Source organism: Grammomys surdaster, unplaced genomic scaffold, assembly GCF_004785775.1.
Source record: "Grammomys surdaster isolate TR1022 unplaced genomic scaffold, NIH_TR_1.0 125635, whole genome shotgun sequence".
Lineage (NCBI taxonomy): Eukaryota > Metazoa > Chordata > Mammalia > Rodentia > Muridae > Grammomys > Grammomys surdaster.
Genome location: NW_021620473.1, coordinates 1,268,658 through 1,282,281, shown reverse-complemented (window position 1 = coordinate 1,282,281; position 13,624 = coordinate 1,268,658). Strand labels below are relative to the sequence as shown.

At 47.5% G+C, this 13,624-nt stretch overlaps 1 protein-coding gene across 1 annotated transcript in view; it reads right to left on the bottom strand.

The window, feature by feature from the left end:
* Window positions 1-3,499, bottom strand: part of Slc6a5 (solute carrier family 6 member 5) — a 51,671-nt gene extending 48,172 nt beyond the window's left edge. The window contains exons 1-2 of the mRNA XM_028787449.1: window positions 3,236-3,499; window positions 1,366-1,914 (exon numbers count right to left, since the gene is read on the bottom strand). Of these exons, the coding sequence (XP_028643282.1) occupies window positions 1,366-1,914; window positions 3,236-3,238 (552 nt within the window). The 5' untranslated portion in view covers window positions 3,239-3,499. The remainder of the gene's footprint in view (window positions 1-1,365; window positions 1,915-3,235) is intronic.
* Window positions 3,500-13,624: the final 10,125 nt, after the last annotated feature.

The window sequence follows — 13,624 nt, the reverse complement described above, 5'->3', positions numbered from 1 at the left end:
TTCACGTGGTTCTCCAGCTCATGGAGGATAAAGCAGTGATGGTCAAGAGAGAAGATGGCCTAGGGTCTCGAGAAGGGCAGAGTGATTGTCAGAAGGGGCTGAAACCTTGGCACTCTCGATCTTGGCAGCCCTTCTCAGCCCCACTGCTGTTCCTCCCACACACACCGGCTCCACCCCTAGCCCCACCCCCAACACAAGCTGACAGGGTAAGGGAGTCCCAGCTCTTTTTTGTCGCAGTGCAGAGGTAAAGGGAGGTGTGTGAAACATATTTTCTACTCCACTGTTGGGCACGTGCCATTAAAAGCATCTAATATATGCAGAACACTGTTCTAGAAAGAAATTCCAAAGCAAAGAAACATGCAAATGCAAGGTTATTTCTAGTTACCCTGATGATTGGGTGGCTGAGTTCCTACTATGTGAGTAGGGGTGGGGCTACAGATGATTAGAGACAGAGAGGTCTATAAACCCTACACTGCACATGGTGATGCTCCATCTGGCCCACCCTCAGCCTGCGAGCTCTGGCCACACACCTAGCCCATGACTGCCAGCCTAAAGGGGAGCTAGAGGAAAGACAGGCCAAGGAAAGGGAAGAGAAAGAGTCCCTGAAATGGGGGGGGGGGTGGGGGGGGAGGATCAGAGAAGGAAGAGAAATCACTGGGGTGAAATGGAACAAAAGCCTTTAAGGAGGAAAGAGTGTCTTTATCCTTGGTCCAGAGATCGGGGTTCAATCTGTACGGTTTTTTTTTCTATCTCCATTTAAGGGGATACCCAAATGGGAAGGGCCAGTACTGAACCGTATACAAGTGAGAGGGCCTATGTTAGGGGAAGTTTAAAAAAAAAAATTAGATACCGAGGTTTAGAAGGGCCCAGGTTAAGAGACCCTGATGCTTAAGTTCAGCGGCACCTCATTAAGAGTTCTCAGGTAGTAACGTTGACTCACGTGGGGAAAGCCCTTAGAATAAGCTACATTCCCCTCCCATGCTATTGGAGTTTTTTATTTTTAAAGAACCGAAAAAAAAAAGACTCAAACACTGATAGGATAGGGACTCGCGTCTGTTGCAAGATGCAGAATCTCTGCTTTTATTTAACGGATCTGCACCGGTTCTACCGCTGAGGCTGGGAAGGGCAAGTCCGAACCTTGCTGGAACAATCGCTGCACACACACCCCAAACCTTAACTGAGAACCTGACCCCCCCCCCCCGCCCCCAGCAGTGCGAGCTTCCGAAGCCCCAAGCTGCCTCCAGCATCCACCACCTGGCATTGCCAACCCGTTTCAACATCAGCATACGTGCACCCACCAGGGCCCAGCTCCCTTCGCGCGGTTGGTGAACAGCAGGCAGCAGGGGCCGCTTGTGACCTGCTTACCGGTATGGTAGTGGTGGCCACGCTCCCCGGGAGCACCGACGCGATGCCATCGGTACCCAACACCACCGTGCTCTGGCTCATATTCACCCAGCCCACGGCTGGGGTATTGTTGTGCTCCAGTGTGCCCTTGCCCACACTCACGTTCGCGTCCTCCTCCGGGCCACGCAGAGCTGGAATCTTGCAGTGCAGAGCGTTGCCAGCCCCAGCGGCCCCGGAAGGGGGATTGGCCTGTGCGCTGTGCCCTTCGCTTAAGTCCCGGAGGGCCGCGGAGGTCGCTTGTGCCTGGGGGCTGCTGAGTTTACAAAACCCTACTCCGAGCTGCTGGGCCTCGCAGGCTCTCGCATCCGCAGACTGGAAAGTTTGGGCGCCGGTGGAAGCCGACCTGGGCACACGTGGCGGCTGGACAGCGGCCCCGGGGCCCTCCGCAGGAAGATCCTGCTCAGGGCTGGTCCGAGGCGCACGAGGGCTATCCCGGTGGCTCGGCACCGGCACCGCTGCCTCCAAGATGTTGGCTGGTTGTTTATTCATTTCCTTGGGAGCACTGCAATCCTGCAAACACAATGTCAAGTTCGTGCAAAATAAACAAACAAAAAGTCACGGCAGCATTAAAAATACAATATATGGATCTGCATATACGCCGAAGCACGCACACCAGGTCCAAGCACAAATAGACAGAGTAGCAAACGGAATTGGTGTGTCTCCACTCGCCACACCCGTCTGTAATACTGGGACACTAAGAAGCTAATATTTTCTCTCCGGTGGAGGAAGAACTGAAGACAGAAAAACGAGTGGATTTTGGCAGGGGAGAAGAGGTGGGCAATATAGGAATAACCCTACGGCCAGGAGCTCCCTGCCCTCTGTGGATTTCAAATCAAAGCCGTGGGTACCACATTCCCTTCACCATTGTGGAAAGATTCTTTAATTTTCCGCCCCATTTCCTTTGTCATTCAACAATGCACATTGCGTTTTTTTCCCCCCATAGACAAGCTGTGATCACAAAACATGCTCTGGGGTAGGCCAAGCCTGGAAGCTACACGGGTAAATTCAAACTCCAGCACTCCAACCTACCTTGGTAGCCCAAGTAGCAAAGTCAAAGATAAACGTTATTTTTTTAATCAAAATATTACCACCAACAAACAGCCTATCAAAAAACAATAAACTAGATGGGGAAAACATGGTAGCTGGCTTTGACCCTTACATTCTCAACACTTGATTCCAGACCCTACAATGTACAGATCTTGCCAGTGTCTTATTTTTTAGTTTGCTGTCCATTCCCAGGAATATAATATTCTTTCCCTTCCTACTCTTGACTGAGGACCAAAACTCACCAATAATTTTCATTAGCTTTCTCCCTATTGAATTTTAAACTTAAAGACTTGCCAGCAGTGAGTTTCCCTTTGGCTTCTGCGTGCTAGTGTTACCTTTCAGAGTTCCAAGATAGTATAAATAATTACTTCACGGTAAAACTAATCAAAGAACCTTCTCCTCAACTGAAACCCTCTGCTCTAACCCGCTTCACAAATGCACAGATTGAGTTTACGTGTACCCAACCCAATACCTGAACTGGAGTCGGCATTCTCAATTGCCTCTTAAGACCCAGAGCGACTCCAGGGTGCAGGAATCTTGGCTTTCAGCACCACGGACAGTGCCTGAGATCGGTTGTGAGAAGCGCGACGACGGACTAGGGAAAAACCTCCTCTGCCCTCAGGCAAAGCTCCAAGTGCGAATACCTGAACCTAAGCCTTCGAAAATCGTTCTCTACCTCTCGCCTATTGCACAGATATTTCCAAAAAGAAATATCCCCAAAGAGTCTGCCATCCTTATCCCCACATCCACCTTTCTTCTTTAGAGAATAAAAACAAGCACTCACCATGTCTGATGCGGACAACAGATTGAACTGTAGAGTAAAACCCGCTACTGGTCTAGGTTTGGCCCTGGAACAAGAGGCGCTTTCTATATCTCCCCAGGAAAGGCCGGGTTTGCGTCAGTGGGAAGCAAGGTGCCCTTCGTTTGACATCTTCCTGATAATACACGTTTGATAAATCATTACCCCTTTGGATTCGGATTTTAAAGGGACAACAGCCTGGAGTACGCTGTCTTGTTGTCACTCGGGTAGGAGGGGGCTGCGTGTTTGGCGTGACTCATGTGGGTCTGATTACTAAACCAAAGCCGGTGGGAGGGAACGAGAAAAGTTTGCCACCTCCTAATTAAGGGAACCATGGGAGAGACACGTCCCACTGCACCCAAGACTCCAAGGCAAGGCGCAGCCGCCAAGCAAACGGATTGGACTGGAGTGAGAGAGGGGGGTCAAACCAGTCTCCCTCTCCCATCAAATTCGTTTGCGCCCTCCCTGAATCTCTGTCGGCTTCTAAAATAATGGCAGGCCTGTCTCAGTATCCAGCTAGATCTCCCATGCCTCTTCCAGGAGAGGGTCCTGGATTTGGTGAGGGCGCACCTGACTGACTGGTCAGTGTGTGGTGTCTAGATCCCTACATTCCGACCTTTCCAGAAAGCCAATCTAGGAAAGACCCTGGGTTTTCGTTTAAACTATTAAATGTACTTTTCTCATTCCTGTTTTGTCTCTGCTAATCCTGTTTCTCGTTGTACTTTTTAGGCTCTTCTGGATTTTTTTTAATATTTATTTTTAAATACTGACTTAGTCCTCCAGCCATATAAAACACACCCTTCCTCCATAGTCTTCCAAAACAAAAATCTTTTAAAATCAGGCCTGATTGGAGAGTGCAGTTTTACCTGAAACTGGATCCCCAGCAACCCGGGACAGGACTGGCCCTCTGGGAAACCATAAGAAGACTGCCAACCCTAGGGTGGGCGCAAGCCAGGTCTAGAGTGACCCGGTGGACATGGACTTTACCTGGGGTACAAGGCAGCAGCGACAATCACAAAGGGGGAAAGCCCTTTGCAAAGATGTCATTTGGAAACTAGAAGGGGATTTGTAGCAATATACCTCCCCTCTCTCTTGTCGTGACAGCCTAGCTAGCGAACCATGGCCTCTGGAACTGGAAGCTTGGAAAGAGCTGCACTACGCGCAGCGGGGCCCACCGCCTCCGGGTCCACGCCGTCTCACTCGACTGGGCTGTCTCCCTGTGGAGCCAGGACAAAGCAGTGGCGGCCGAGGGCGCAGGCTGCGGTGGCAGATTGCGGAGGACGCCGGGGGCATTGCTGCTCCACTCAGGTCTCCTCCCTCACCCTTCCAAGACACCAAGAGTGGTAGATGTGTCTGTGAGCCTGGCTCTCCCAGGATAGCCACCTGGATTCCGGGTCTGCACTATTTGGGATTGGGGGCGGTGGTGGTGGTGGTGGTGGTGGTGGTGGTGGTGGTGGTGGTGGTGGTGTGTGTAGGTAGGTACCCAGATCTTTGTCCTCCCAGTGTCTTTCGAGTTCCAGATAGCCTTTTATTGACATTTACTGAGCTTTCACTATTGGGTCATCTGCAACGCTTCCACGAAATTACCGCGTTTTAGCTTGCCAACAGCCTTTCAGAAATTATTCCAATGTTAATGCTGCGAAAGCTAAGGTCAGGGTCTATTTTGAATGTCAAAGAAGTTACTAGCTCCTCCACAGCCCGTTGCCAGCACCAGTCACCCACTCTAGGCATCCGAGAAATGGGAAAGGACTCAGAAGAAGAATAAGGGGGTGAATGGGACACTGGGGTACTCTGACTGAAAAGGTACTGAAAGCCGGTAAGGTTGGTATTCCTCTAATATCCCGAGATGCCAAGGAAAAGCAAGTGGAGTGGAGAAATATTGAGGGCAGCCTTGACCTCAATGGAGTCGTGAGACCCGCCCCTAGTTAAGATTCAGGTCTGGCTCTGAGGTCCACAGGCCACTTTGAAAGCAAATAGTCACGACTTCAAAGCTTGTGGCCAGTCTCCAAATTTGCATTTGAGCAGCCCCTGCCAAACTTGACGCGGGAGTCGGTGGAGTGTGCAAAAGAACCTGGCCAGTAAGGAGGGATGCACTGAGGTGGCCGAGTCGTGCAGGACTACTTCTCGATACCCTCCACCCCCACTTTGCTGCTGACCGTGAGTGATGCACGACGCCCCCGCTCAGTCTACAGACCTGACGTGTTGCCTGGACAAGTGCACATTTGGGTTAGCATGGGGCTAATCAGGTCCTGCAGAGGCGGGTGATGAGTAGGAACGGCTCAAGCTCCACAAAGGCCCTCTCCTCCAGCCGCAAGATTCCAGAAAGGAGGGGCTGCAGATAGAGTAGAGGGACTGTTCAGAGACCAGACACCGAGAGGAGTTGCTCTGACAGGACAGTGACCAAAAGAGCAACCCCCCCCCCCCGCTTCTTTCCCTGAGCCCCCACTGTTAAGCAGGGACCTAGCACTGGGATGCATCATCTGGGGTCCAGTTGCCTGTCAGCGCCTGTGAGGTTCCAAGGATGGGGATGCAGAACTAAATAAAATTAATTAATTAATTAATTAATATGAAATGGGCGGGGTGAAAAGTCTGTCACCCACCCCACATAAGCCTCCACCCCCTGCCTCTGCCGCCTGTTCAGAGTGATAATCTGGGCCGGTGCGCACCGCAGCCAAGGAGGCTGTAAATCCGCATCCATCAGTGCGCAGCCATTCGGCCAGAATTAGCCAGTCGCTATGGCCTTAATTACTTTGTCAAAGATGAAAAATAGTAATTGATTTTGTCCTCTATCACTTGCCCCTCTCCCCTCCTTCCTTGCAGATAAGCAAATAAAAAGCTATTTGTGAAGACTGTGTCCACCACCCAGCTGGGGCAGCCTAGTGGAAAAAGAACTGTCTGGCTATAGCTCTGAAGCTGGTGTTTGTGCCAAGACTCAAAAAGCAGCTGGAACTCAGGAGTACCCAGAGGACAGCCATGCCAAGCCAAGTCCCTGCCCTCTTTCTCCCCAAAAGGAAGCAAGGCGGGAAAGGAAAGGGTGTTTTTACTCTACTATTCACACAGTGCTAGTGGCGTCAGCCTTCTCTGGTCCTCGGGATTTGGTGCAAGGAAGAACCCGCAGTGTGATTCATCAGAAAGGCCATAGGAACTTGCCGAGGGTCTGCAGGCAGAACTAGGATTGGAACCAGATCTGTGTGGATTCCGGTCTACCCTATATTACCCCATATTATCTTTGTTTAGTTGATGTTTATCTGGGTATGTCAACACTTACCTCTACGGACAATGGATAGGAAGGCACCATTGAGTTTCAGGTGACATTGCTTGACAGTCAAGAAGCCACACAGTGTTTTTTTCTGCCTGTCTACTGCCGCCTACTGCCATGGTTGTGTTGCGTTAAGAATCTAAGTTCTGCAGACAGACTGCACTGGCTTCTCGTTCCCTGACCTTGAAGGACGTTGTCCGTTTGCTAAATAAAGAATTAACCAGAGGTGGGGAGGTACCTGAAGATGAGTGAGAATGGGCACATGAAGTGAAAGGATTGAAGCCGGCTACCTGGTTTGCTAAGGATTAGCTATTGCTATTATTCTGTCTAGATGGATGGTATGCTTGAAGACTCGAAGATTTAGGAAATACAGCAGATCTCTGTGCCTGGTTCAGAAGGTACAATACCAGTAGATGGATACAAACAGCAGACAACTTTCCAAAAGGGTAGCTATTGTGAAGCCATTTTCTCCTTAGCCCATAAAACAATCAAGTGTTTACCTTTAGTATTTTTAATTTAGTAAAATGTACCCAAACACTGGAGCTGCTAGGAGTATGCGCAGAGCTCCTTTGTTTATATTAAGGTAAAATGCAGTCCAGTTTGCAGAAGCTTGGAACTTAGTACTCAGCCTCACGGTTGGTCCAGTTCTCATTTAGATCCCTGGTGTCAAGGGACACAGACAGATCAAAGTAAGTCTCACCCTTTAGACCATCCCAGCAGAATCCACACTGAGGACTCTTTGTACCGACTGCAGGGCCTGCAGGGCGCAGAACCAGAGACTCCTGCAGGATGCTGACTCCCAAGTCTTCAATAATGAGGAGTCCGACATCACTGCAGCAGCATGAGGGCCAGTTGGTGCTGGCCACAGAGGCAGAGGAGTTTAGAACAAACTGTAAAGGACCTTCAAGGACATCTGAAGCCCTCCCCCCCTCACCCCCCCCCCGCTTTCCCAGTGTGTGTATGAGGGAATCCCAAGAGCCAGTTGTAACAATAGAAACAAAGTCAGCTAGCATCGTCCTTTAAAAAGCCCACCCTATCATCCCTTCAGCTAGCAACTCAGGCTTAGCAATATTGTCCAATGCAGTTAAATTTGTTTTTCTTATGGCAAAATTGACCAAGTGAAATAAATATATATCAACATTAGATCATTAGTAGACAATGTTTGGTAGCTGCTAAAATGAATTAGAGTCAGATGCATATTGGAGATTTTTATAAAAACCTTGAGATAAGCCAGGTATGTACAATGTGTTTGGGAGAACTAGGTATGTAGCTCAGTTCAGAGATTGCTTGCTCATCATGCCCAAAGACCACAAGTTCAATCCCCTGCACTGAATAAAACCCGGGAACCATGGTGCCTACCTGTAATGTCAGCATTTGAGAAATAGAGGCAGGGGAATCAGAAGTTCAAGGTTATCCTTAGCTATATAGTGAGTTTGGGGCCAGCCTGAGATATATGTGAGTCTGTCTCAATGTAAATAAACGGTTTTGTGTTTAAAAAGAAAAAAAGGAAAGTTAAAGTATTACGTATATACACATAGTGCTGCCAGACGTGGAAGCACACATATTAGAAGGCAATTGGGAATTAAACTAATGGTTAATGCTGTGAGGGTTGTTGTGAGCAGAGTAGACGGGGACACTGAAGGGCAGCCAAGTAAAATGGAAGAAAAGGTATAAAGGTTGAACTCTAAAGCCTAGCTGTACAATAACACTCATATAAATGTATGTCAAAAGCTGCATATACATTTTTAAAGAGATTAAATTCAGCAGTAGAATCTACCACCCTAATTAACAAGAACACTCACTAAGCTGGCCTCTGACACCCACGTGTTGGTCAGTCTCCATAGCCACCACCTTCCTCTGAGACACAGAGTTCAGAACAAGGGAGTCAGATAATTAAGGCTACCAAGTGCCAGTGTTCTTATACGTAGTCCTTTTTATTTCCTGGAACAAGAGTGATATTCAGGTTGGCCTTGAACCCATTACATAGCTAAAAATGATCTTGACCTTCTGACCTTCCTGCCTCTACAACTGAGTGCTGGAAGTACAGGTGTGCCCATCACAGCCAGTTTATGCCACACTGGAGATCAAACTGAAAGCTTCACTTACACTAGAGCTAGGCAAGCACTCTACCAACCAAGCTGCCTCTCCAGGCCTGATCCTGCACTAGAATCCTGACCCACCTTCTTTCTCTGCTGAGATGCAAGTGAGGTCTATTGAAGACCTTCGGACACAGACCAGAAAAATGTGCTGCAGTCATATTCTTCCTTCCATCTTTAATGTTCAGTAAGTGAAAAAATAAAGTTACACCAAATTGAAATTTGTGTCTTTCCCACACATCAGTGCCTTTTGGGGAAGCATTGTGCATTCAGCTCTGTTCTTTCTTGTTCTAGGTAGCTGCTTTTACTTGTTGTATACTCTTAGTAACTGTTCAGTAATTTTCCAGTTGTGAGTCTTCTGTAATTACCCATCTGCTCAGATTCCCAACACTAAAAGTAGGAAGTCTAGCCTCCCAAGAGAGGTTAGGTCTTAGTCATATTCAGTTTTGAAGGACGCTGTTTTGGCATGCATTGGATAGAAGTTAATTGATATTGTTGTCCGCCATGTTGGTAAACAAGATTCCTCTCACCTGGTCTTTTCTGGCTGTCTTAGTTAGCTGGGGGAGGGGAGCTGGATTTGAGTTGAGCTCACTGTTAGGCAAATCTTGCAGGAATCCCCAGCAAACACAGCGGAACAAATGCTGGGAAGCTTCACTCGACAGGTAATCTGTAGAGTTAAGCATAGCTATACGAAGATTCAGTGAAGTACCGTGAGGGCTTTTCTGAACAGGATAGGTCCTGAACTCTGATGTAGGTGCACTGGAAACAGCTTCCAGGCAGCATTAGTGATGCAGCAGAACCTTCTGATGTTCTCACTACATGCACCTTTGCAAATTTTGTTGAAGGGACCCTGGACAGTATTGCCAAATGTGTGCCTATTGGTTTTATTAAGCTGGTGCACTCAACAGGCCGAGATACAATCACACGATGGCCTTGAAGAATCTGACCCTTCTTTAACAAGTTAGTTAATCACGATGGTGGTAATTGAGCCCCATAATGTCCACCGTTAGGACTTGAAAATGATTCTGAATGTTCTTGAACAGTCTCTTAGGATTTATATTCCATTCTAGCCTAGACCTATTCCTATGTGGTGAACTCAGAGCTTTACAGTTAGCTGCCAGTGATGTGTGAACCAAGCTCAGCCATTCCTTAGCTCTATGTTCTTGGAGGTTACTCGACCTCGATGTCTTGCTTTTCCTTTCAGCAAGACTGGTTAACTGTGGTCAAATTCCACAAGTGTGTTGCAGGCTTCAGTGGAGAGGCTGCTGGAATAAAACAGTGAGAGTCTTTGTGATACAGGACTGGAAAGTTACTCCAGAAGTGACTATTACCTTAGATATAAGTCTGCACAGTTTCTTTATGTAGACACCAGCATGTCTGGATTTGTTAGCTAAGTTTTATTCTTCTCATCTTTTCTAACAGGACATGAATGTCGCTTCTTTTGTGTTTTGTTTCATTTCCCATAAAAATGCCAGATCCTGCTACAACTCTGCTGGGATCTGCAGAAGAAGCCTCTGGGACCTCCTCCATAAGGTCCACTGCTTTTCTTCCTCCCAAGCTGTTCAGAAACAGAGGTTGCACACAGTCCAAACCTTGCTTACATCCAATACAGTGGAGCTGTTCACCCCTCGAGTGTCTTTTCCTGTTTACATGTAAATTAATTAAGATGAAATTAAATGTAAAATTTCATTCTTCAGTCACAGTAAATAAATTCTTAGTGTCCGACAGCCATTCATACTGGGTAGCATAAAGTGGTGCTGCCATTGGAGGGAGATTCTGTGGGGAAGTATTAGTATAGACTGCAAGCCCTTCAAATGCAGAAAGTATGACCTGAAGAAACATTTATTATTCTTTCATAATTTTCCCTCTCTCTCTCTTCCTCTCTTTCTCTCTTTTACACACACACACACACACACACACACACACACACAAAATGTACTTTGGTCACATTGCTCCATTGTCCTCACTTGACTCCTCCCCAATTGAAGCTCTTCCTCCAACAAATCTCCCTCCCACTTTCATGTCTTGGTGTGTGTGTGTGTGTGTGTGTGTGTGTGTGTATGTATGTGATGGAGTGTGTGAGTGTGTGTGTGTATGTATGTCCTGCTGTATTTCATGAGGGTGCTGTGTAAGCATTGGAGGGTGGTTATTTGCTTACTTGAGGATCACTTACCAGTGGCTACACCACTGAGGACTATGGCTCTCCTCCCTCCAGGAATCATTAACCCAGCACTCTGTATCATCTGTGCATCTTTGCTCACATCTCCATTTTGGATTCTTGGTATGGGCTCCTAAACACGAACTGCACAATATCTGAGAAGCCAGCCTTGTGACTTTGTCTGTTTGATGTCTGTCTGCAGACACTGACACAGAGTTATGTGTGAATATGCACCCACACTATGTTTAGAAGGGGTCTCTTTCAAGCCATCTTCCAGGGCTGCCCACTGCTCAGCAATAAAAAAAAATGGTGTGTTTCTATAAAGAATAAACCAAATTCCTCTTCAGTATAAAGGATTTTTTTAATGAAAGAATATTTCTTGGTAAATATAAATATTTGTAATTGTCAGTATACACAATATCCACATTTTACAGCTATTAGAACCAAACAAATGAGCCCATCTGTTTACACAGGATTTAATTACACAGTTTTGAGAATGATGCAAATGTCGTCAGATCAGGCGGGATTCGTGAGCACTCCCTCTGCAGAGGAAAATGCCTGGGTCAGGGTTTCCTCTGCTTTCTGCAAATTGTTTGCATGATGACGTGCTTTTCCAGGTCATTAACCTGGGCACAGCTCGGGGGCCAAATGAAGAGCTCCGTGCAACCCATCTTAGGGGCTGGGTGATTGGTAGAGCCAACAAAGAAAAGAATCTCTGCCACTGACCCCTGAGGGAGCATTTGCGGAACAGTACCGTCTGGGATGGGCATGGTTCAATGCTCTCCTTGTTCCTTGAAGGTCTGCTTTCACTGATACTGAGAGAAAAGCGTGGACTATGCCCCATGGGAGCTATTCAATGTGATGCCAGCAAAGACATTTAGGATGTTGTTTGTGAGACCATGCTTTCAAGGAGTGCATCTACAACGTGTTACTAGAATGCTCTGTTTGTTTCCTGAGATTTCTATTGTGATCTGTGATACTATTGTAGTGCTCTCTCTCTCTCTCTCTCTCTCTCTCTCTCTCTCTCTCTCTCTCTCCTGAAACAGGATCTTACTATGTATCTATGGCTGGCCTTGAAATTACAGAGAGCCACCTGTCTCTGCTTCCCTAGTTCTGGGATAAAAGATGTGTGCCTTCACACCCAGCTTTATAACGTCTTTTGATTTTATTCTATTTTATTGTGCATATGGGTGTTTTGCTTTCATGAATGTCCATGTACCACATACGTGTCTGATGCCCACCGAGGCCAGAAGAGAGCATTGGATTTCCTGGAACTAGAATTAGAAATGGTTGTAGGTGCTGGGAACTGAACTTGAATCCTCTAGAAAAGCAGCCAGTGCTTTAATGTGCTAAGCCATCTCTCCAGCTCCCATATTTTGTCCTACAGTATAGAAGGAAAATAAACAAAAAGAAAATGACCTTTATCTCATCTAGACTCTTGTGTTTACAAGGGGCAGAAATCCAACTTAAAGACAACTGACTCTCAGGGAGTCAGAGGCTGGATAGGCCAAGGTTGAAACCTCAAAGCAGATGCTCGTCAGCCTGTGCACAGCACCGTCTTCTCTCCAGGTCTTGGTCTCTGTCGGTCTTTCTGTCTCATGCTCTCAGACTCTGGTGTCCTAGAAATCAGGCTACTCCAAGATGTGAGTTCCCGTCCTCATAGATGATCACAGTAACAACGTTTGTGGTGAGCGGGGGGGGGGGGGGGGGGGAATGGCTATCTTTGTTAGCAAGTATCTTTCTTACAGCGGCTTAGATTCTACTGACACATACAGCGGATTTGTCTTGCAAAATCCCACCAAGTCTGCCACTGTGGAACAAGCAGACATTTACCAGGTTGAAACAGTGTCTGTGAAACTCAAGTGCTCTTTGCCACCTTGCTTGATCGGCAGACTTTCCAGCCATTCTCCTTGAAAGCCCGTTCTAATAACCTAGCTTGTCAAGGTCACCTCTGTGAGGGGAGCAGTGTCTGTCTCCAGTGAAGGCTGAGTGTGAGTTGCCACCGCCACTTGGCTCTCAGATGGAGAAGCAGAGCACAGGGACTCCCTGCTAGGATCCAGATTTCAAATTCAGTGCCTTTGATCCACAGTCTGAGGATAGGTGGTGCTTTTCAGACCAAAAAACAATGTTATAGAGGGCCAGTAAACTACCTGGGGCCAGATACCAGAGACCCGGATGAGGCATCATTCCACAGTCTCGCTGCTCTCAGTGGACGTCCCACCGTCAAGCTGTCTGCCTCACTCTTTTAAGTGGAGCAGCCAGGAGCCAGGGAACCCCTGAGCCATCCACTGGCAGCTGCCTCCTTCCAAACCCTAACCCTTTGAAAGGATTTTTATGAGCCAACCTGTCCATCATGCACAAGTGTGTGCACCAGATACTATTAAGATCTGACAGGATAGAGTTTGAATTGTGTTTCTTGAAAACAGATTGGAGTCCACACCACTAGCAGGTCCTCAGCATGTGGCTCTGTGGGGGAAATGAGGTCTTTACAGAGGCAATCAAGTTAAAATGAGGTCGTTAAGGTCGACCCTAATTCAATGTAATTAGTGTCCTTATAAAGGGGGAATCGACCCGCAGAGGCAAGCATACTGGGAAGACGATGAGAAGAGACAGAGGGAAGACAGTCATTGATTATGGGGGGGACTCAGAACACTTTCTCCCCTTGGATTCCTGCTTCAGCAGGTAGCAGCTCTCTGGTTTTGTTACTGTAGCCTCCCCTGCACACACACAGGAGCACAGAACATTTCAGCATGGGGCTGCTGACTGGATGGCGGAAAACCAATCATGTAACCATATAACATGGAGAAAGTCCTCTCTCTCTCTCTCTCTCTCTCTCTCTCTCTCTCTCTCTCTCTCTCTCT